Genomic DNA, 21,917 nt, shown 5'->3' on the forward strand with positions numbered 1-21,917 from the left:
TGTATCCTAACACCCTCATTGCTGAACTGTAGATTCGACGTCTTCCGATGAAGGAATTGTAACCGCCACCTTGTTGCCGACTTGAGATATTCCGTGACTCCATGCAGGTGCATCCTGCACCCGCCTCATAGAAGTATTGTAGACTCCTGATTTGTCCCAGAATTTATCCCTCGACGATATCTCGCCTCATAGAAGTATTGTAGACTCCTGATTTGTCCCAGAATTTATCCCTCGACGATATCTCGCCCTTGCAATGGCGACCCGTGACATCATCGCCCGTGTGAAGATCTAACCTCTGGCGCAGTAGATCCTAAGTTGTTTACGTTGTCACCACTCGTGTGAGCTTGGGAAGTCTCTAAAGTCATTGTGTGTCCGTGTTTCGTCATTAATAGGTTCTAAGTGACCCCTTGACAAGTCTACATGATCTTTAAAAAAAATTAAGTCTTGCTTTAACACACGAATCTGTCATGAATTAACATACCTAATCTCATAGTCAATTAGTAAAGACTGAAATTCCTCTCTAAAATAAATATGGTCTTTATCTACTGACCCCTTTTATACATACAGGGAGAATTATTATCTCTAACTGGCCACTCATTATTAATCCCGTATCTGACAATTTTACCATCAAAAAACCCATAATGTTTATACAGCAAAACCTATATAGTGTTTATACAGCTAACCTCCATCAAACACAATGTTGAATATCCCTTCTATCTTACGTATCCCAAGATAAATTCTACCTCCTCTCTGTAATAGAAATCCTATGTAAAGGTGGCACAAATAAAACTGCTTAGCCCCGATTACAAGATTCCCTTGTAGAAGAAAAAATAATTCTACTCTTTCCCATTACAAAACGTAGTACGTATTGTCACGCAAATTGCTACCGCAACATATCAGTATCACACCCCGAATTGACCTCTTACTAAGATACTCGGAAATAGAATCTACAGGGACTTTAGTAAAAAAGAGAATAAACATCAAAACTAACGAAACTATCAGAGGGGGCAAATAAAGATTTTGTTTATTAACTAAATCTAGAGAATTACAAATGTGAAAATCGAAGATAGTTCTAAGTAACGGGGACAAGAGCTTGGTAATATATTTCGAAAGTTTATATAATGCTAAGCCAACAGTACTGATAAAAGAACACATAGGATTATTTTCTTTGTGCGTTTTTACTAATTCGTGCAAGTAAGGTAATGAGGGAAATTTTACCGACAGCTGACCTATTAGTTTTTTGTTCTCTTTAAGGATTTTTTTCACTGTGTTATTAAATTTTTTATGACTTGATCAAAGTGATTTTTTTTTTTTAGATTTTTGTAAGTCGTAACATCGTCCAGTAGGGCTTGATTACGTAATATGTAGTCAGCTTTATCTAAAATTACAATACTATGCGACTTATCAGCTTTAGTGATGTGGTTTGTATTGTCTTTTTTAAAAAAGACAATAAATTCATTTAAGTGAAAACTATCACAGAAAAAATTGGACTGAAAGTTCAGTGATTGACAGAGCAAAAGATTTCTCTTCACAAAATATTTTAGAATGCTATTATATAACTTACTTCCAGTTGCAATTTTACCCTTACCCCTGGCATGTATTATTTGCACTCCTAAATTCGTAAAATGTACAGAATGAACTTAAAGATAAAAGCTTGACTTAATTACAAATTAGTTCCCTTATAAATACTTTCTATGTATTCATATTTTTTATTTTTCCTTTTAAATGTTCACCTTGGAAAAATTTTCCTTGTTTACCAAAAAGAGAATTATTGAGTTGTACCTTTATAAACATTTTTGGTGGTCAGTCACCTTCATTGTATAATCTTTTAATTGTCTTGTCCCTGCTTCTTAGCTGTTGGGCACAAACAATTGTAAACCCTGTTAAATATTTAACCCTGCTTTCATAGGGCTACTAATTCTTCAATTGTGCTGGATTCCAGGTACATATTTTATCCTTTGTAATACCCACCTGTCATTTATATGAACTTCGTTTGTAAACTTAATTTTATATTTCTTCAGTCTTCTAAGCAAAAGATTAGAAGTTGAAGGGCCCTGCAGTACTCCACTGTTTCTCTTTCCTTCTTGAAATTTGTCTTGAATTATTCATCACGTTTCATATTTTCATGATTCAGAGCTAAGGACTATATTTTGATGGACTAACCCAACCCTTATCAAGTAGGGAATGACAGAAGTTACATTGGCAAAATACATAATGGAAGGTATGCCCTTAGGTGATGCTTGGGGCAACCGTTAAGACAATGTTGGTTCTGTTAATTGTCTTAATCCACTTCATCGTTGCCTTAAGGAAGATATTTTCTATATGGTCTATATGGTCCTATTATCTTGTTGTTTTATTAGTGAAGATTCTACAATCTGACATTTGTATCGACAGCTGATCTTGTATAAAATTCGGGATGAGTTCCAATCCATGGTATGGTTCGTGTTACTTATATGATGGAAATTTGCCGAACTATGTTATCCATGTCCATATCTAAGTGAGCGTTTATGTTGAGTTAATCTTTCCGAGAGAGATTTCCCTAAGAATCCATAGTATGACTTATCACAGTCCCTACAGGGGATTTCATAAACTCCTACGTCTTTAGAAACTGGTTTCTGCTAAATGTTAATTAAAGATTCCCCCAATGTATTCAGATAATTGAAGATGAAAGGGTTGGGGTGGCCTAAAGTTTGTGTGTTTTCTTGTAAATTATCCACATGAGGAATTATGATTCTGTTTGTGTATTTTTTGTTTCCTTTGTTTTCTGTGGATTTGTTAAAAATGTGCCCTTTGCTTTATTATGGCTTTTTCTATTATGTGCTTGGGGTATTTTAACAAGATAAATAATTGATTTTTTATTGTTTCCTTATCATGTTAAAAATACCCCAAGCACATAATAGAAAAATCCATACAAACCCACAGAAAACAAAGAAAGGGTAAAATATGCAAACGAAATCATAATTCCTCACATGGATAATTTATGAGAGATCACACAAGCCTTAGGCCACCCCAACCCTTTCATCTTCACTTGAGGAAATCCTTAATTAATGTTCAGCAGAAACCAGTTTCTAAAGATGTAGGTGTTTATAAAAACTCTGTAGGGACTGTGATAAGTCATACAATGGATTCACAGGAAAATCTTTCTCGGAATGATTAACTCAACATAAGCGCTCACTTACATACGGAAAACATAGTCTGGTAATTTTTCACCATATACATAACACGAACCATACCATGGATTGGAACTCATCCTGAATTTTATACAAGAGCAGCTTTCAATACAAATGACACATGGTAGAATCTCCACTGATAAAACAAGATATTAGGATCAACTTTTCCAATGGAGCCTGGGACTCTGACCACATAGACAATATCTTCCTCAAGGCAATGATGAAGTGGATTAAGACAATTAACAGAACAAATGTCGGCTTGGTGACCCCAGGCATCACTAAAGAAAAAAGTTACTTAGAGCCCTGAGAATTTGCTCCCCAGATTTTCTTAACAAAAAACTTGAAACAATCAGAAAGCAACTTATCATGTTAAAATACCCCAAGCACATAATAGAAAAATCCATACATAAAGCAAAGAGGATTTTTTACAAACCCGCCGAAGACAAACAAAGGGAAAAATACACAAACAAAATCATAATTCCTCACGTGGATAATTTACGAGAGATCACACAAACTTTAGGCCACCCAAACCCTTTCATCTTCACTTATCCAAATACATTGGGGAAATCCTTAATTAACGTTCAGCAGAAACCAGTTTCTAAAGACGTAGTTTATGAAATCCCCTGTAGGGACTGTGATAAGTCATACCATGGATTCACAGGAAAATCTCTCTTGGAAAGATTAACTTGACATAAGCGCTCACTTAGATATGGACAACATAGTTTGGTAATTTTTCATTGTATAAATAACACGAACCATACCATGGATTGGACTCATCCCGAAACTTATACAAGAGCAGCTGTTGATATAAATGACACATGGTAGAATCTTCACTGATAAAACAAGATAATAGGATCAACTTTTCCAATGGAGCCTGGGACTCTGACCACATAGACAATATCTTCCTTAAGGCAATGATGAAGTGGATTAAGACAATTAACAGAACCAACATCGGCTTAACAGTGACCCCAGGCATCACCAAAGGGCATATCTCCCACTATATATTTCGCCAGTGTAACTTCCTCTGTCATTCACTACTTGATAAGGGTGAGAGCCAGTCCACTGAAATAAAGTCCTTAACTTTATACCAGTGTTTTAATGGCCCTTTTATACTAGAGACATATCCTGTTTTAACAGAAGAACTTATTCACATTTTCATGTGTGTGTGTGTGTGTGTGTGTGTGTAAATATATATATATATATATATATATAATATATATATATATATATATATATATATATAATATATATATATATCTATAAATATATATATATATATATATAATAATATATATTATATATTATAAAATATATATATATATATATATATAAATATATATATAATATAAATATATATATATTATATATATATATATATATATATATATAAATATATATATAAATATAAATATAAATATATATATATATATCTATATATATATATATACGATATATATAATTAATATATATATATAGTATATATTATCTATATATATATATATATATATATATATATATATATAAGTTAAAAGATATATATATATATATATAATAGATAGATATAGATATATATATATTATAAATATATAGGATATGTATATATATATATATTATATATATTATACTATTATAACTATATAATATAAATATTAAATATATATAAGTAATTATCTCTATATATATGTATATATAATTATAAATATATATATATATATATATAGATATATATATATATATATATAATTATAATAGATATAATATATATATATATTATATATATATATATATTATAAATAATAGAAATATAAATAATATACAATAATATATATATATATATATCTATATATATATATATATATAGATATATATATGTGTGTGTGTGTGTGTGTGTGTTATATATATATATTTATGGAAAAACCTAAAATAATTGAGGAAACAAATGATAAATTTTGAAGTGTCTGGGATGTGAACAAATGTTTACAGGAATACCTAGACAGTCTTGAATCTGTGGAAATAAATACCCTTCTTGCATAGATCTCAGATGCGATCAAATGAGTGCAGAAATCATTAGACAAACGTACAGAAAGCCACCAGACTCCTTTGAATGCAGCATCCATTATTTCCTGGCCTCACAGCAACACGAGAGAAGTGAGGGTGCAACAAGAAGTCAAGATGGCCATACCCACCCAGGTGTCAACTGGCCTCTCTCCCTCAGTTGAAGTGCCCTCATCACCTATAGACCGTTCTGAGGATACCTTGGCACTCCCAACCTCCTCTTCCTCCCGAGTGCCTCTTGGGGAATATAGATCTCAAGGTTTAACCTAATCCAAGACCAACCCCACCTCCCCCTGGGAAATTACTGACACCCCAAGCTAGGTCACTTCCATCGCAAGTGCCAGCCAACATCCCATGGTGAATGACTGCACACACCCCCTGGCTAACCCCCCATCCACCAAAATGATCAGCTCTTACATCTCCCATCTTCGTGAGTAGCCATAGATACATTAGATATAATCTCTTGCAATATTTTTGGCCTCAAAGAAAGCATTCCTCTCCTAAACATGTTCTACAAAAACCTCATAGGCATCATTGCATTGCAAGAAACGCTCCTCTGGCCACATGACCTGTCATCTGCAATTCAATACATGAAAACTTCAGAGCCTTCTCGATGTCATCAATGCAAGTTACACATTAAACTGTAGCTGGTCGCCCAAAAAGGGACCTTTATTTTCCTGTGGCACAATTCGTTAGACAACATGGTAAATGTGACGACCCACAGGAGTGACAGATTGCTGAAGCTTCAAGTGTCAGTAGGGGACTCTAAGATCCTAATAATTAATGTTAAATGCTCTGAGAAAATAAAAATTTTGATGCATACTGCATGATCCTAGGTGAGCTACACAGTATTATTCAGGATTCTCCTGCTGATCATTTCTGTTATATCGGGGCCCTTAATTCTCATCCCAAAAAACTGTTTTATAATGAACTCACTCACTTCTGTCAAAATCATGCTCTCCAAATTAGTGATGTAATGCACCTCCCTCCTTCATCCTATTCCTATGTACAAAACAGAACGGACACAACTACACCCTCCTGGTTGGACCATTGCATCACATCTTCACAACTTCATTATTCTATTATGACCTGCAATATTCGCTATGATCTTGCAACAGGTTACAATCATATCCCATTACAGGTGTCATTCAGTACACCATCCCTCCATACCGTGAACCACCTAACTGATTACCCACCAGCTGTAAACTAGGAATATAAAAACCAACAGAAAACCAGATACTTTAGTGTGACCACAGAAACCAAGTTGCAGTCAGCAGTCCTTACTTTGTTCGGACATAAATTGTAAAAATGACCACCACAGGAGAGATCTGAAAAAATTCTATTCAAACATAATTTCTGCAATACTTGCCTCCGGCAGGGCTACCTTTAGATTTCGTCAAGGTAACTCTCGTAATATATCTGGACGGAATTACTTAGTTACAGAACTGTATCCATATTCACAAGAAATGTTTTAACTGTGGAGGGAAAATGCTAGCCCGAGGGGAGGGACACTGTATTGCTAAAGAGACAAGTGAGAGCGCAATTCAAACTAGCGCTGAAACACTGCAGATTAAATGAAAAGCAACTAAGAGCCAATGCAATGTCTGGAAATTTAGAATCCAGTGATTACCCTCATTTCTGGAATGACATTCAGTCCCTAAATCCTAAAGCTTAAAAGCTATCATAGAGATTATGAGAAGTAGTTGGTGACAAAAATCACAAATATGTGGGGTGATCACTTCAGCAAGATCCTGAATTGCATAAATGATCAAGACTCCTAAAGGGATGTAGATAACCTTCTTACTGATAACATTCAATTTCATTTCGCAGATTGTATTACACCAGGTAACATCAGCGATGCCATAAACAGCCTACCTAATAATAAATTGCCCGGCAGCAATGGTCTTCCTGCAGAAGCTTTAAAATTCTGCCATCCGATATTTTACATTCTGCCAGCTGCCCTATTTAATGCATGCATAATTCACCAGTTTCTTCCAGACTCCCTACTCTTAGTTCAGTTGATACCATTAATAAAAAAAGAAGCTGAAGGATGCAGCTGACCCTGGCAATTACCGCCCAACTGCAATCACAACAATCTCGTCGTAGGTACTTGAGTCTTCATCTAGTGAGACTTCTCCCCTTTCTACACACCACTGACAACCAGTTTGGATTTAAAGCAAACCACTCAACTGAAACCTGCATCTACATACTGAAAGAAATGCTGAACTATTACCTATCATCAGCTCTTCTGTTTTCCTATGTTTTGTAGATGTGAGAAAAGCATTAAGAGTAAACTACGTGAAGCTCTCCCTGAAGCTGCATAAAAGAGGCACACCTCTATATTTAACTGGCATTTTATTTTGCTGGTTCTCCACATCGCAATTCTGTGTGAAATGGAGTAATGTATTGTTGTACACCTTAGGCTCCCTAAACAGGCTTCGGCTAGGGGTGTTCTCTTACCATACCTGTTTAATGAGTACACAGATGCCCCGAAGGTTAAACTGAACACACTCCCAATCGGATACAACTGTAAATAACCTCAGTTACGCTGACGATATGGATCTGATTTTCTCCAGTGACTCATCGACACTTGCCGACAATATGCAGAGGAATTTGATATCCTATTCTACGAAACCAAGGCTCAGTGCATGTCACTGCTCCCAAGATTGCTTAAGCATATTGCAGAACCACAAATTTTCCTAGAAAAATCATCACTGGAATTCGTGCACAATTAGAAAGATGGAGACAAGTACTGGAGGAAAGAGGAATGAGAATAAGTAGATCTAAGACAGAATATATGTGTACCACCACTGAGGGGGAAGATAGAGAAAATATTCAGCTTGGTGGAGAGCAAATAAGGAGAGTTGATAAGTTTAAGTATTTTGGATCTTTTGTTAACGCTGGAGGAAGTATGGAAGAAGAAGTAAAACATCGGGTACAGGCAGGCTGGAAAAACTGGAGAGCGGCCTCTGGAGTTCTTTGTGACAAAAGAGTACCGCTTAGGTTAAAAAGGAAAATTTCACAAGACGGTGGTAAGAACAGCAATGCTGTATGGTACGGAAACAGCAAGCATGAGAAAAACAGAGCAGAAGAAGATGGATGTGGCAGAAATGAGAATGCTTAGGTGGATGTCTGGGGTGACAAGAGAGGATAGGATCAGAAATGAGTTCATAAGGGGGTCGACTAAGGTGGTGGAAGTATCAAAGAAAGTGGTCAGTAGGGCTTGCCGAGGATGGGGGGCTTAGGGTTCAGCAGCTGGGCCCTGATGCCTGGCGGGAGCTGCCTTCTCGCTGGGCCTTGGTGCCCAGCTGTGATTCAACTAAATTAGTCAGCCCTATTCCTTCTTCTAAAAACATTTCATCTTTCTCCCTTCCTCCCCCAATAAGGTATGGATTCTATGATGATGACTATTTGCTTGGTTTTGGACATGATTTAGTCTAAATCTTGGGATTTGAAGGAGGGTGAGGATGGACGGCATGCCACCTCACCCGTAAAACTCGAGTACCTGACGTGGTCGAGCGAGGGGAAAGTTTAATGTCAAACCCTATCCTCAGTGCCGGTTTTCTGATCTCGACGGGACATCATGACGCCTTAGCACTGGAGATAGGGTGTATATCCAGTAATTACCCCTAGGACGACCCTAATTAAAGTGACGACCCGTCCTCTAAGTGTGACTCCATGGTGGGTATGGGGAATATCTGGATGAATTAACTTTTTACGTTATATGGCAACCACCCCTATCTCTGCTGATGACCCTATGCTTTTGTCAAAGGACTTGCCCACGGAACCTGAACTTCAGTCAGTCATTGTCGGTCCCCATGATCAATGTAGTACCCCTGGGCCGAATGACAGAGGAACACAGTTGACGACACCCAAAGCAATGCGAGAAGATATACGACCAGGAAATCTCAGCAAAAAGCATCTGGCTCCAGTATTGTCACACTGGAACCATTTGCCATGAAGAGAAATAAGAAGTATGAAATAGCTCCTGGGGTCTTTGTACCCAATTCTTTTAATAAATACCTTAATTTAAAGCTTGAAGGTGACAATATAGATATTTTTCAAGTAAACAGAGAAATAGTGAAATGTTGTGGCAGACAACCCAAAATAACACCTCAAAATGGAAATATGCTTTTAGTAGAAAGCATCTCCCCAGAGGAAAGCATTAAGTTGATGGGATTGTCAGACCTTGCGGGAGTTACGGTTGAGTGCACTCCCCACTCCAGCCTGAACTCCAGCAAGGGCTTGATTTATGCCCCTCAGTTGATGGCTGAGGGGAGGCTGAGATGGTATGGACACCTGTTGAGGAGAGATGAGGACCACGCTGGGAGACATACTATGGGAGTGGAGGTGCAAGGAAGAAGAAAGAGAGGGAGACCAAGAAAGAGATGGAAGGACTGTGTGAGAGGGGAGATTTACATGAGAAGGGAATTGATGAGGCAGAAGCGCAAGATAGAAATAGATGGAAACGGCTCATCCGAAACGGCGCCCCACCCATATAAAAATGGGAAAAAGCTGGGAAGAAGAAGAAGTTGATGGCTTTCTCTGAGGAGAAACTTTTAACAGAATTAAAAGACCAGGGTGTAATAAAGGTGGACAGGATGACAAAGAAGGTTGATAATAGCAGAATACCTCAGCCTACCTTAATATTAACTTTTAATACTTTGAGACTTCCAGAATATGTGTCTGCAGCCTGGTATAGATTTAAGATAAAACAGTACATCCCAAGACCCCGAAGGTGTTTCCATTGCCAGCATTTTGGACACACCCTACAATCGTGTAGATCCAAATTGCAAGAAAATCCTGCAAGTCTGTGTCAACTGTGGAGAAGAATGAGCATGGTATGTGCCACCAGGGAACCAAAATGTGTTCACTGTGGTGAGGGACATGCATCATCATCTCAGCAGTGTGATGTATATTTACTCGAAAAAGAAATCCAAGCAATCCGAGTAATAGAAAGAACAACATTTAAGGAAGCACGAGAGAGAGCCAAAGCAAAGACTGTAAGACCTGGTCTAAGTTTTGCTTCTGTAGTAGCAAAACTAAGAAACCAAAAGAAAGAGACATAAAAACAACCAAGTTTAAGAGCAACAAAGAAAATCAAATAAAGAATCATTAAAAAGACAGGTAACTGAATCATCCGAGTCAACTGATGATGAGAATGTAAAGACAAGGTTCACTAGAACCAACAAGAAAGACACAAGTATGGAACTGAATAAAATTGAAGTGTCAGTAGAGACACACCCTCCACCATCTGCCTCATTGGAGGCAAGGCCAGTGGTTGCTGGTCTGGTGCCAGCTTCTGTTGGTGCCAATTCCTCTTTGGAGGACAAACCAGCAGATGCTGGTCCCCCCGGTGCCAGTCTTCACTGGTACTTCTGCCTCATTAGAGGCAGAGCTGGCTACTGCCAGCAGTACAGACTTGAGGTGGTCCCTTTAGAGAACACCTCTGCTCTCTCCATCTCGATAGAAATGGAGAGCAAAGAAACTAAGAAACCCTTCAGTGTCAAAGACATTGAAGGAAAAGATGTTGGCTCTACGAAGGCGATAACTCCTCCCAAGAAGCCAACAAAACTTTCCATTAAAATGCCTCCTCCTAGTAGAAAAAAGAAATCTCCCAGTCTTGTAAAAATAAAGGAACCACAATGTTTGGTCCTAAACATGAATAAATTCCACTTCCATTATTCATGTGGTTAACTGTCAGGGACTGCGAGCGAAGTATGAGGAAGTGAAGCTTTTGATCTATGAGCACTCTCCTGTAGGGGTATGTTTGCAGGAGACTATGCTAGGTGAATATACCCCTTGTCCTAGGGAATATGTTCACTATAGAACTAAATTTGATCTGTAAGTGGGAAATCATGGTGGATCCCTCATCTACATCCGTCGAGACACTCCACACTACGAAATGAAACTAAATACTCCACTTCAAGCTGTGGCTGTAAGAATTAATTTAAGAAGGAAATACACTTTATGTTCCCTTTACATTCCACCCAATAGCCATGTGTCCCGAAGTGACTTGAATATACTTAATGCAGCAACTACCAGAGCCATTTCTTCTACTTGGTGACTTCAATAGTAGACATCCATTATGGGGAGATGTAACATCAAATCAAAAAGGGAATATGATGGCATCTATAAAAGAAAATGAAGATATAGGTCTTCTTAATACTGGAGAACCTACCCATTACCACATTCAGACAGGCACTGTCTCCTGCATCGACCTCTCAATATGTAGCTCCAACTGCAGTGTTGACTTTATTTGGAGAACAAGTGATGACTGGCATACCAGTGACCATTCTCCAATTGTGATCGACACCAATGATGGTCCACCTATCCTGAGATTGCCACGATGGTGCTTAGAGAAAGCAATTGGAGAAAATTCAAAGGCTTGAGTGAGTTGGAGGGGGATGCAAAAGATCTCCCAAGTGTAGATGATGCCATTGATCTACTCAATGGAACATTGCATAGGTCTACACTCAATTCCTCGAACTAAGGGACTGTTCAGGAGACGGCCAGTACCGTGGTGGTCAGAAGACCTAAGGCTGTTACACCGAGCTACAAGGTCATCATTGACCAGGTGCTGTAGACATCGCACCTTGGACAATGTCATAATTTACAAACAGTGGTAGGGCATGATTTCGAAAAGCTATGAAAGCTGCCAGAAGACAAGCATGGGCCGAATATGTATCCTCTATTAACAGCAGAACACCAGTCTGTAGCATTTGGAAGAAAATAAGAAAAATTCAGGGTAAATTTACACCCAATCCTCCTCCTGTACTTAAAGTGAATAATACTTATGTCACTGATGCCACAGAAGTTAGTAATACATTTTCAGAACACTTCGCTCGAGTCTCTGAGAAATCAGATAGTTCCCCAGGACATAATTTCAGAATGATGGAAGAACAACAGGTACTTGACTTTTCAGCAAAGAAAGCTGATCATATAATATGCCTTTTTCTGAAAGGGAGTTTGACTCTGCTTTATCTAGGAGTAAGAACACTGCCCCTGGTCCAGATGAGATTCCTTATGAAATGTTTAAACACATTTCGAAGAACACAAAACTTTTTATAATAAGTATTATCAATAGAAATATGGGATGAAAGCAGCTACCCTACCATATGGGAATTAGCTACCATGTTACCGTTCCTTAAGCCTGGAAAAGATCCCCTGTGTGCAGCAAGTTACCGCCCCATTGCTTTAACTTGCTGTTTGTGTAAATTGATGGAAAAAATGGTAAATGTAAGACTGATGTGGTATCTAGAGCAACAACAATATTCTAACACCTTCTCAGTGTGGTTTTCGAAAATGCACTCTACCCTTGACATCTTACTGCAACTTGAAACCTCTGTCTGTGAAGCCTTTGCCTCCAAACAACATCATGTGACAGTGTTTTTTGATATAGAAAAGGCATATGACACTGCTTGGAGACATGGGATTCTGAAGACTATGCATAATAGTGGGTTCTACGAGGTAAATTACCTTTATTTGTGAAATCCTTTTTACATCGTAGTATTTTTAAAGTTAAAGTTGGCAGTACTTTAACAGAGAAAAGGTGCCAAGAAGAAGGTGTTTCCCCAGGGCAGTGTTCTCAGTGTAACACTTTTTTGCTCTAGCCATAAACAGTGTTGCAGCTGTCATTCCAAGAGAGGTTTTAAAGACACTGTTTTGGTGGGATGATTTGTCAATATCCTTTGCTGCCACCCGGATGACTGTAGCAGAAAGAAAGCTACAATAACAATAAATAAATAGTAAGTTGGGCTGAGAAACAGGGTTTTAAAATCTCTGTAAGCAAGACTACTGCTGTTCCACTTCTGTCGGATCAGGGGAGTGCATCCTGATCCAGACCTCTATTTGTATGGCCGTAGTAGAATCCCATGTGTAGAACAAGCACACTTCTTAGGCCTAGTTTTTTGACAGTAGATTGACTTGGGTCCCCCATATCAAACATATAAAAGCAAAGAGCCTAGAAGCTCTACACATCTTGAAGGTGCTTTCTCACACCAGTTGGGGGAGCTGATAGAAATCTTTTACTAAGGCTTCATAAATCTTTAATCTTGTCAAAGCTGTCATACGGTTGTGTGAAATATATTCTTCAGCTTCCTCATCTAACTTAAAACTTTTAGATTCAGTACATCATTCAGCTATTCGTATAGCACAGGAGCTTTCCATTCGTCACCAATATCTAGTTTGCTAAGTTGATGCAGGAGAGATGCCTCTTGAACTCTATCGCCAGTCATCATTACTTCGGTACTGTTTAGAGCGCAAAGACTCCAAATCTCAGGGCATTTGCTGTGGCAAATAGAAATATTTTTAATGGTTTTTATGAAAGTCATCCAAGGTATCCCATTCCTTTTTAGCTATAGAATAAAACAAATTTTAGAGGATACAAAATATTAAAAAAATATCCCATTATTTCCCTTTGTGTATCCCAGTACTCCTGTCTGGAGGTTACCGGATGTGAAATTCTGCAGGTACTTCAATGGAGCAAAGAGAAACAAATCTGATGAGGAAATAAGGGCAATATTTTTAGAGCATGTATCAGAGCATATAGATACATGTTTTAATATTTACTGATGGCTCCAAGTCCAATGCCGGCGTTGGATATGGAGTTTTTAGCCAATCTTTTAACCGAAGAGGTGCATTCCTTCTATTGCCTCAAACTTTACAGCTGAATTGTATGGCATCCTAGTAGCAACTGGAACATATTGTAACACTCCCAGTGTGTAGCTACACAATATTTTGTGACTCCAAAAGTGCCCTACAGTCCCTGGAAGTCTTTAATACTAATCATCCCTTGGTTGTTGAAGATCTTGCAGTGGATCTTCTTGCACCAAAATAGAGGCAGCATTGTTTCATTTTGTTGGGTTCCTGCCCATGTGAACGTATCGGGAAACGAAGAGGCAGACAAGCTAGCCAAATCAGCAGCGCAAACTTTAGTACCGAGAAAATGCCCTGTTCCATATCGTGATACATTCTTTGATATATGGAAATCTGTCCAGTATTTATGGGCACTTCAGTGGGACAGAGTAGGCCCCAACAAAATGAAAGAAATTACTAGACAGACACACCCTTGGAAATATGACCTAATACCAAGGAAGTGGGAGGTTGTATTGTGTAGATTACGTATTGGCCATACGCGTTTAACTCACGGCTATCTGATGGATGGGGAGAATGAGCCATTCTGTGATGATTGCTTAGTTCCACTGACTGTTAGGCATTTGCTGGTTGAGTGTCCCAGTCTAGTGGAACTTAGGAATCGTTTTTTAGCTTATAGTAGTGAAGCAGGTGGTAATTATAGCATGCCAAAACTTTTGGGAGAGAAAGCATGTGTTAATAACGTTATCTCTTTTATCAAAGAAGCTGGTCTTCTCAAATATATCTGACAGCTGTGCTGTCTTAGTATATACTTTTTTCCCTTTTGGTTTTGTTTTATATTTTATTCAGATTATTAACAATTCTTTTTATTAGAATTTTATTTGATCAGAATTTTATTCTTATTTTTATCAGTTTTTTTTAAAATCAAATTTATATGTATCTCTTTTAAAAATAAAATTTATAATATATTAAACAAGATTTTAAATAACGTTAAAAGATCACACTTAGCATTCGGCGTCGGTGACCCTGGTAGTTGTGACGCCAGAAAACCTACAATCAATCAATCAATCAAGTGCAGTAGGGGAGGCTGAGATGGTATGGACACCTGTTGAGGAGAGATGAGGACCACGCTGGGAGACATACTATGGGGATGGAGGTGCAAGGAAGAAGAAGAAGAGGGAGACCAAGAAAGTGATGGAAGGACTGTGTGAGAGGAGACTAACATGAGAAGGGAATTGATGAGGCAGAAGCGCAGGATAGAAATAGATGGAAACGGCTCATCCGAAACGGCGACCTCATATAAAAATGGGAACAAGCTGGGAAGAAGAAGAAGAAGAAGGAGATTACCACAGTCGATCTAAAAGATATGGCAGACATAGAACCGAGGGGTCGTAAACTATGTGCAACAGGCTACATGATTGCAAGGAGGTTTGCCTTCTGTCACCGAGACTTGAAACTGCTGCTCTTCCACTCATATTGCTACAGTATCTATGGGTGCTCCCTGTGGACGAACTACACCATGAAATGTATCACTGTTGTTCACAATGACTTTTTGAGACGCCTCACAAACACTCCTTGCTATCACTCTGTCACAGAAATGTTCACAGAAAACTGCCCGGACAATTTAAAAATCATTGTAAGACGAACCATGTCCAGTCTGATCACCTGACTGCAAAATAGCGGCAATTCACTCATACAAAGCATCCTAAGTAGTGAGGCAAGATCTAAATTGTGGGGAAGATGGGAAAATGAGGCGATTGTTCCCTAAATAACTTAATCTGTTTTTGTAAAGTGTCATCTGCAGAATCTGTCATTATTATTATAATATTGCTATGATTATTGTTATTGCTGGTATTTTCCTTTATTCATTATTATGCTGATTATTATCAGTATAGTTTTGCTACATTCAATTTCGTACTTAGCCTTCTGGGTCTGATTACTGTAACCACCTAAGGTCCCTATCTGGAATATAATTATAAACAATATAGTCACTAACTGTTATAATTTTTAAGGTTGTTTTTAACGAATCTCAATACTATTACTGTTATTACCATCATTATGATTATCATCTTTTATACTACTTCAGCAAGCGTGGATATTGACGTTTAATAATTTTTTTATCATTTTATCTCACGTTTCTAGATTGTGTATGTTATTGTTTATACTCTGTATATTCCATGTATATGTCCTTGAGGTAAAAATTAAATTTACTATTGTTATTATTAACACTAAGCTACAAATGTCCTTTAATATCCAATTTGCTCTACCTCAGAATTAATATAGTTTCATATACTATGTTAACCAAAGGAGAATTTTTTAGTTGATAATAATTTCTTCTTCTAGTAGATTGGAACCAGTGCACGGAGGAAAAATCAGGCCTTCAGTGAAGTTACTGATTTGTTGGTCGAGTCGGTAACTTCACTGAAGTCCTGATTTCTCCTTCCGGCACTGGTTCCAATCTACTAGAAGAAGAAATTATTATCAACTAAAAAATTCTCCTTTGGTTAACATAGTATATGAAGCTATATTAATTCTGAGGTAGAGCGAATTGGATATGAAAGGACACTTAGCTTACTTGCATGTAGTATATGAATCCACTGTTATGTGATAAAAATTCATACATGCATATATATATATATATATATATATATATATATAGATATATATATATATATGATAACTTGATCACGAAGTATATAAAACGTGATGCTATGTATAAATAAAGGTTTTTTGCCAAAAAGGAAAAAAATGAAAAAGCGAGATAGCCAAGTACTTTCGGTCCTGTTCGGACCCTTTACTGAGGCAAACTGATTTTACAAAGAACAACATAGTCAAAAGAAGGCTTAATATACAAACTGACACTACCAGATTAGCCATAAGGGCGATTTTCACTCTACAGAAAGGAGGAGCCACCAGAGGCTAGCCACACCTTGAAGGATACCCGCAGTAAACAAGTGATTCTTCCAGAAAACAGTACATTTTGAAAAAAAACACGGAGCATATCAATTTAATATCAAGAATTTTTACACAAATTTTCCCAACAAAAATTATTATTAATGAAAAGACGAAAGAAAATATAAATATATATATATATATATATATATATATATATATATATATATATATATATCGAGCAAGAGAAAGAGGGAGAGAGAGAGAGAGAGAGAGAGAGAGAGAAATAATAAACTATATATGTGGGACTAATTTATTAGTTGTTCATATTTTGAGGTGCTTCATAAACATCTTACAAATATATGGGTCCGCAAATGGTACATTCCCAGACTAAGATTTAGGTTGTTTTTATTAGTGATTTTGTATAATTGCCGATTCCAGTAAATTTCTTTAAACATAATCATTAGATCTAGTAATTAACCGAGGTATCTACCCAATGTATCATTTGGACCCATATATTTTGTAAGATGTTTATGAAGGACCTCAAAATAAATGAACAACTAATAAATTAGTCCCACATATATATAGTTTATTATTTCTTTCTCTCTCTCTCTCTCTCTCTCTCTCTCTCCCTCTTTCTCTTGCTCAATATATATATATTTATATTTTCTTTCGTCTTTTCATTAATAATAATTTTTGTTGGTTAAAATTAGTGTAAAAATTCATGATATTAATTGTATATGCTCCTGTGTTTTTTTCAAAATGTACTGTTTTCTGGAAGAATCACTTACTGCGAGTATCCTTCAAGGTGTGGCTAGCCTCTGGCGGCTCCTCCTTTCTGTAGAGTGAAAATCGCCCTTATGGCTAATCTGGTAGTGTCAGTTTGTATATTGAGCCTTCTTTTGACTATGTTGTTCTTTGTAAAATCAGTTTGCCTCAGTAAAGGGTCCAAACAGGACCGAAAGTACTTGGCTATCTCGCTTTTTCATTTTTTTCCTTCGTGGCAAAAAACCTTTATATATATATATATATATATATATATATATATATATATATATATATATATATATATAATATATATTCATTCTGATTCCGCATTTTTTAAAATTTCACAATCCTACAGGTCTAGTGCAAAAAACTTGATTTATCGTAGATTGAAATAAGGCGCCTCCACGCAGACTCCGACAAACATACCACTAACATTATTTAAGCATTTTCTCACAACCTAAAGGATTATTTGTACTCTCATATCAAATGCCATACCACAAAAGGTTCGGTTTTATTAGACTGTTGGATGATGTAGTAAATTTGGTTGAAAATTTTAAGCTATTTTTTTTTTTTTTTTTTTTTTTTTTTTTTTTTTTTTTGACATTAAAATGTAAACATTGACAGTTGCTCTTCCATTTCTTTTATTGTCACAAGACACTTTTTACTTTGATTATTTTACTTCTGTTGCATTTTTTCCGATTTATAAATGTAATCAGGGAGCTTTCAGTTCCTTGGTTGACCTCCCATAAACCAGCACGACACCAACCAGAAAGTACAAGGTTTTCTCATGAAATGCAGGAGAAATTGGTCCATATGTTAGTAACTAGTTGCTAATTTTGTTCATTAGTTTTGATAGCATTGGGCAGAAGATTGCTATGATGTAAAATTCTGTTACTATTTAGTTTATAATCATGGTTGTGGGAATCGCCTTCGGAACTGATTACTTTCACCACAAGGTTACTTCACTATCATTGCGATTTTTCGCAAAGCAATGAAAACATGATGACAAGTCAGTTTTTAACTCGGGTATAGAGTGTTGACTTGGCTCTCAGGTTCTCAGTGTCATTAAATCAGACATCCACTGACTAAGGAAGCTCGTCAAGGTAAGTGACCTCTTTAAGTGCTAGTGTTCACAGCTATTTTCCCTCTCCTTTCAGTAAGATTATTATTATTAAAGGAAGGAGATTAACCAGCCCAATAAGTCAGGCTTGACTCCCACAGGGCTCGCCCGAAAAATTTCGGGAGAAAAAATAAATAAATAAATAAAAAACATATTATTCAAAATTCCACCTCGTCTCCTCCCAGAAATACAATTACATTGAAAATTTAGGCCTTGACTGGAGGACGAGGGGTTTGAACAAAGAAAAAAAACTAAACTTCTCAGGCATAAGGCCGATCTTACTTGGGGCTTCCCAAAGCATGGGAAAGCAAGGCACAGAAGGGGTGGGGGGGTGGGGGGGATGTTGGCTCACGCGGCGTCTGGTAAGGAGCTAGGCTCTGACCTGGTCTAGGTCTGGTGTTCTTCTGATTCTCCGCTCCTGGGTTCAAGGCCTTTTGAAGTTTTCTCCTGGTAAGCCCCACTTCCAGTCCCTGTGGGAGTAATTCCAGGCACCAATAGGAGAAGAGATAGCTTTTTCAAGGAGAATGGATTCCTCCAAAGTGGAAGGGGCAACTTGTATAGATGCATTAAACTTGGGTAAAAGACTTTACTTTTTCTTGGTTCTAGCTTAAATTTTGAACAATATTATATAAACACACACACACACAGACACACACACACACACACATATATATATATATATATATATATATATATATATATATGTATATGTATATATATATATATATAATATATATATTATATTGTCTCCTGAACAATTAATAAGCAAGTCGGCATAGTGTATTTCATATATAATAATAGAATGATACAGAGTTACTGAATTGTTTGAATATTGGTGTCATTGTTGGAGAGACAGGTAATCGGATACATACACTAATAAACGACGTATCTCCTCTTATGCACATAGTCATGCATATATACACATACACAAACATGTATAATTCACTGTGTTGGTGTATCGGATCTCATTGTGACTCACTGACACTCTCATCAGTTTCTTGTAGTCTGCTGCAAATGTCAGTAAAGCAACTTAGGCCGCAACCTGGTTTGGGTGCCAGAGTGAGGATAATGAGGGCCCAAAATACATGATTTTTTCGTCATGATAATATATTTCGGGAATGAACCTGCCAACCCCAGGGTCACTCCTCCACAGGCACAGTGTTGTTCACCTCCACCAGTTAAGACCAGGAGTATAGCGAACAAGCTACTGCTTTGCATCTACCAGTGGTCAAGCAACTAATTAATGGCAAAAGCCAACTTTCTTTAAATTCACTCACTAGAAAATCAGTAGAGTAATGAACGTGTTCTCGCTGTGCCCATGCATATACATACTGACTTCATATGCATACATTCACCCAAGTAGGAAGTAGTGCCAACAGTGCACCTAATGTTATGCACTGTAGGAACTATAAAAGGTGTTTGCAGCACACCTGGGACACTTGGCAGCACCCTCATTTTTGCCTTTTATTTCATATCCAATTGCACTTCCTTTCAAAATTCCGTCTTGTGTCCAACCTCTGGAACCTTCGAATCCGTCTGAAATAAAGAGGCCATAATTATTTCACCATAAAACATTAAAGATCGTCAATAAAAAATGTGTGCTCTACCTCACTACCCTTCTTTAAACGCTGAATTTCGTCACTATAAATATTACTTTTTCAAAGTTCACGTTACCTTGCAGCAAACTTCTAGTGCCTCTTCTGTGACATATCCCACATTCTATCAATCAAATTCATTGAGTCCCCTTTTGATTCTCATACAGTAGATATGTCATTTTCTGTGCATTACAAACACACACTCACCCATTGAGGCACAGATGCATGCACGCTACATACATGGAACTCGTGATCTTTGGAATGCATCACTGACCCCAATTATGCGCCGTTAAGCTTCCTGTTTGTTTTTTCATTTCAACATCTTCGAGGAATCCAGCAATTTGCATCCGTCTCTAACTGGCAAGAGCTAAGGTTATCAACCCCACTATTTAATGTTATATGTTGCTATTAGTGCCTTTAATATATATACATATACATACATTATATATATATATATATATATATATATATATATATATATATATATATATATATATATATATATATATATGTGTGTGTGTGTTTAATTTTTATGCATAAACAATTCTCGATTTTATTTGTTTACATAAAAATACGTTCAATCTTTGCTTTCATTGCGATAAACACTAACCTTCTCTACAGATGAAGTGGCTCGGTGCCTTATTCTTGCTTGTGTTGACTGGGACAGGAGGGGCGGATCTCCCTCCTCCTGAAAGATCCTACAAGATCCTCATGCTACTTCCTGTTGGCAGTAAGAGCCACAGAAATGTCTTCATGCCCTTGGTAGAAGCCCTTGCAGATAGAGGCCATAAAGTTAGTATTGAAATGACTTCCACTAAGAAGATCTGAAAAGTTTGAAAGAATCATTTGTAGCTAAGAACAGCAAAACAGGATAAACTCTAACAATGAATAATATTTATGGTTGATATTGTAAAGAGTATGTGTACGTACATATCCAGACCGGGAAAGAAAAAAACAAGGAATGTAATGACAAGCTTAGAATATAGGAATCAAATTCATGGGCCTACCTCCACCGCTATCCTTGAGCTTTATTGCTGTTCTCTTCTCTTACCCTCAGGTAGACATGTTGACCAGTTACGACATCCAACACCAAAACCCGAACATCAGAGAAATCACCCATGGTCTTCCCCACTATCCCAGAGCTACAATTAACATGTTCAATGATGCACAAACAGCATTTGGCGTTGTTCTTACGTTCAAGGATCAATTGAGTAAAATGGCTAGAGATATTTATCAAGTGCCTCGTGTGAAGGAACTCTACAGGAAGAGGAAGGAGTATGACCTAATTGTCCTTAATCACAATTATAATGAGGTATTTATTATTGCAAATGATGTACTTTTTTGCATGCATTCCAATTACATAATTTCTTTAATTTGGGAAAAGTTCTTGGGTTACAATCATAGTTCATATAAACAATGTAAAAACAACACATCTTTTTAGTTCCAACAAAAAAACATTTAATAAACTACTATAAAAGGTCATAGTATGGGATTGAACAAGGGATAAGACCATTAGAACAGAGAAAAAACAATAACCTTTAAATTGTTATAATAGAAAAGATGCAACGCTGAAGGAGAATTTTGAGCGGTAAGTAAAACACCCAGTCAAAGAACTTAGCATTACTCTACCAGATAGGATAAATAAAAAGTGACTAAATTAATTTTGTTGTGAAATAATGGAGCAGTGAAACTGGCATTGGCAACAGAAGAGAGCATTGTTCA

The 21,917-nt window shown here is 37.0% G+C and overlaps 1 protein-coding gene across 5 annotated transcripts in view; it reads left to right on the top strand.

Moving 5' to 3' along the window:
• The window catches only part of LOC135219738 (UDP-glycosyltransferase UGT5-like), a 32,378-nt gene that overhangs the window by 3,459 nt on the left and 7,002 nt on the right, over positions 1-21,917 (top strand). For 4 of the 5 annotated variants that reach the window (XM_064256751.1, XM_064256755.1, XM_064256752.1 and 1 more), the window contains exons 2-3: positions 20,817-20,987; positions 21,253-21,507. In XM_064256751.1, the coding sequence (XP_064112821.1) occupies positions 20,817-20,987; positions 21,253-21,507 (426 nt within the window). The remainder of the gene's footprint in view (positions 1-20,816; positions 20,988-21,252; positions 21,508-21,917) is intronic. The other variant, XM_064256754.1, reaches the window with a different exon arrangement.

Source organism: Macrobrachium nipponense, chromosome 1, assembly GCF_015104395.2.
Source record: "Macrobrachium nipponense isolate FS-2020 chromosome 1, ASM1510439v2, whole genome shotgun sequence".
Lineage (NCBI taxonomy): Eukaryota > Metazoa > Arthropoda > Malacostraca > Decapoda > Palaemonidae > Macrobrachium > Macrobrachium nipponense.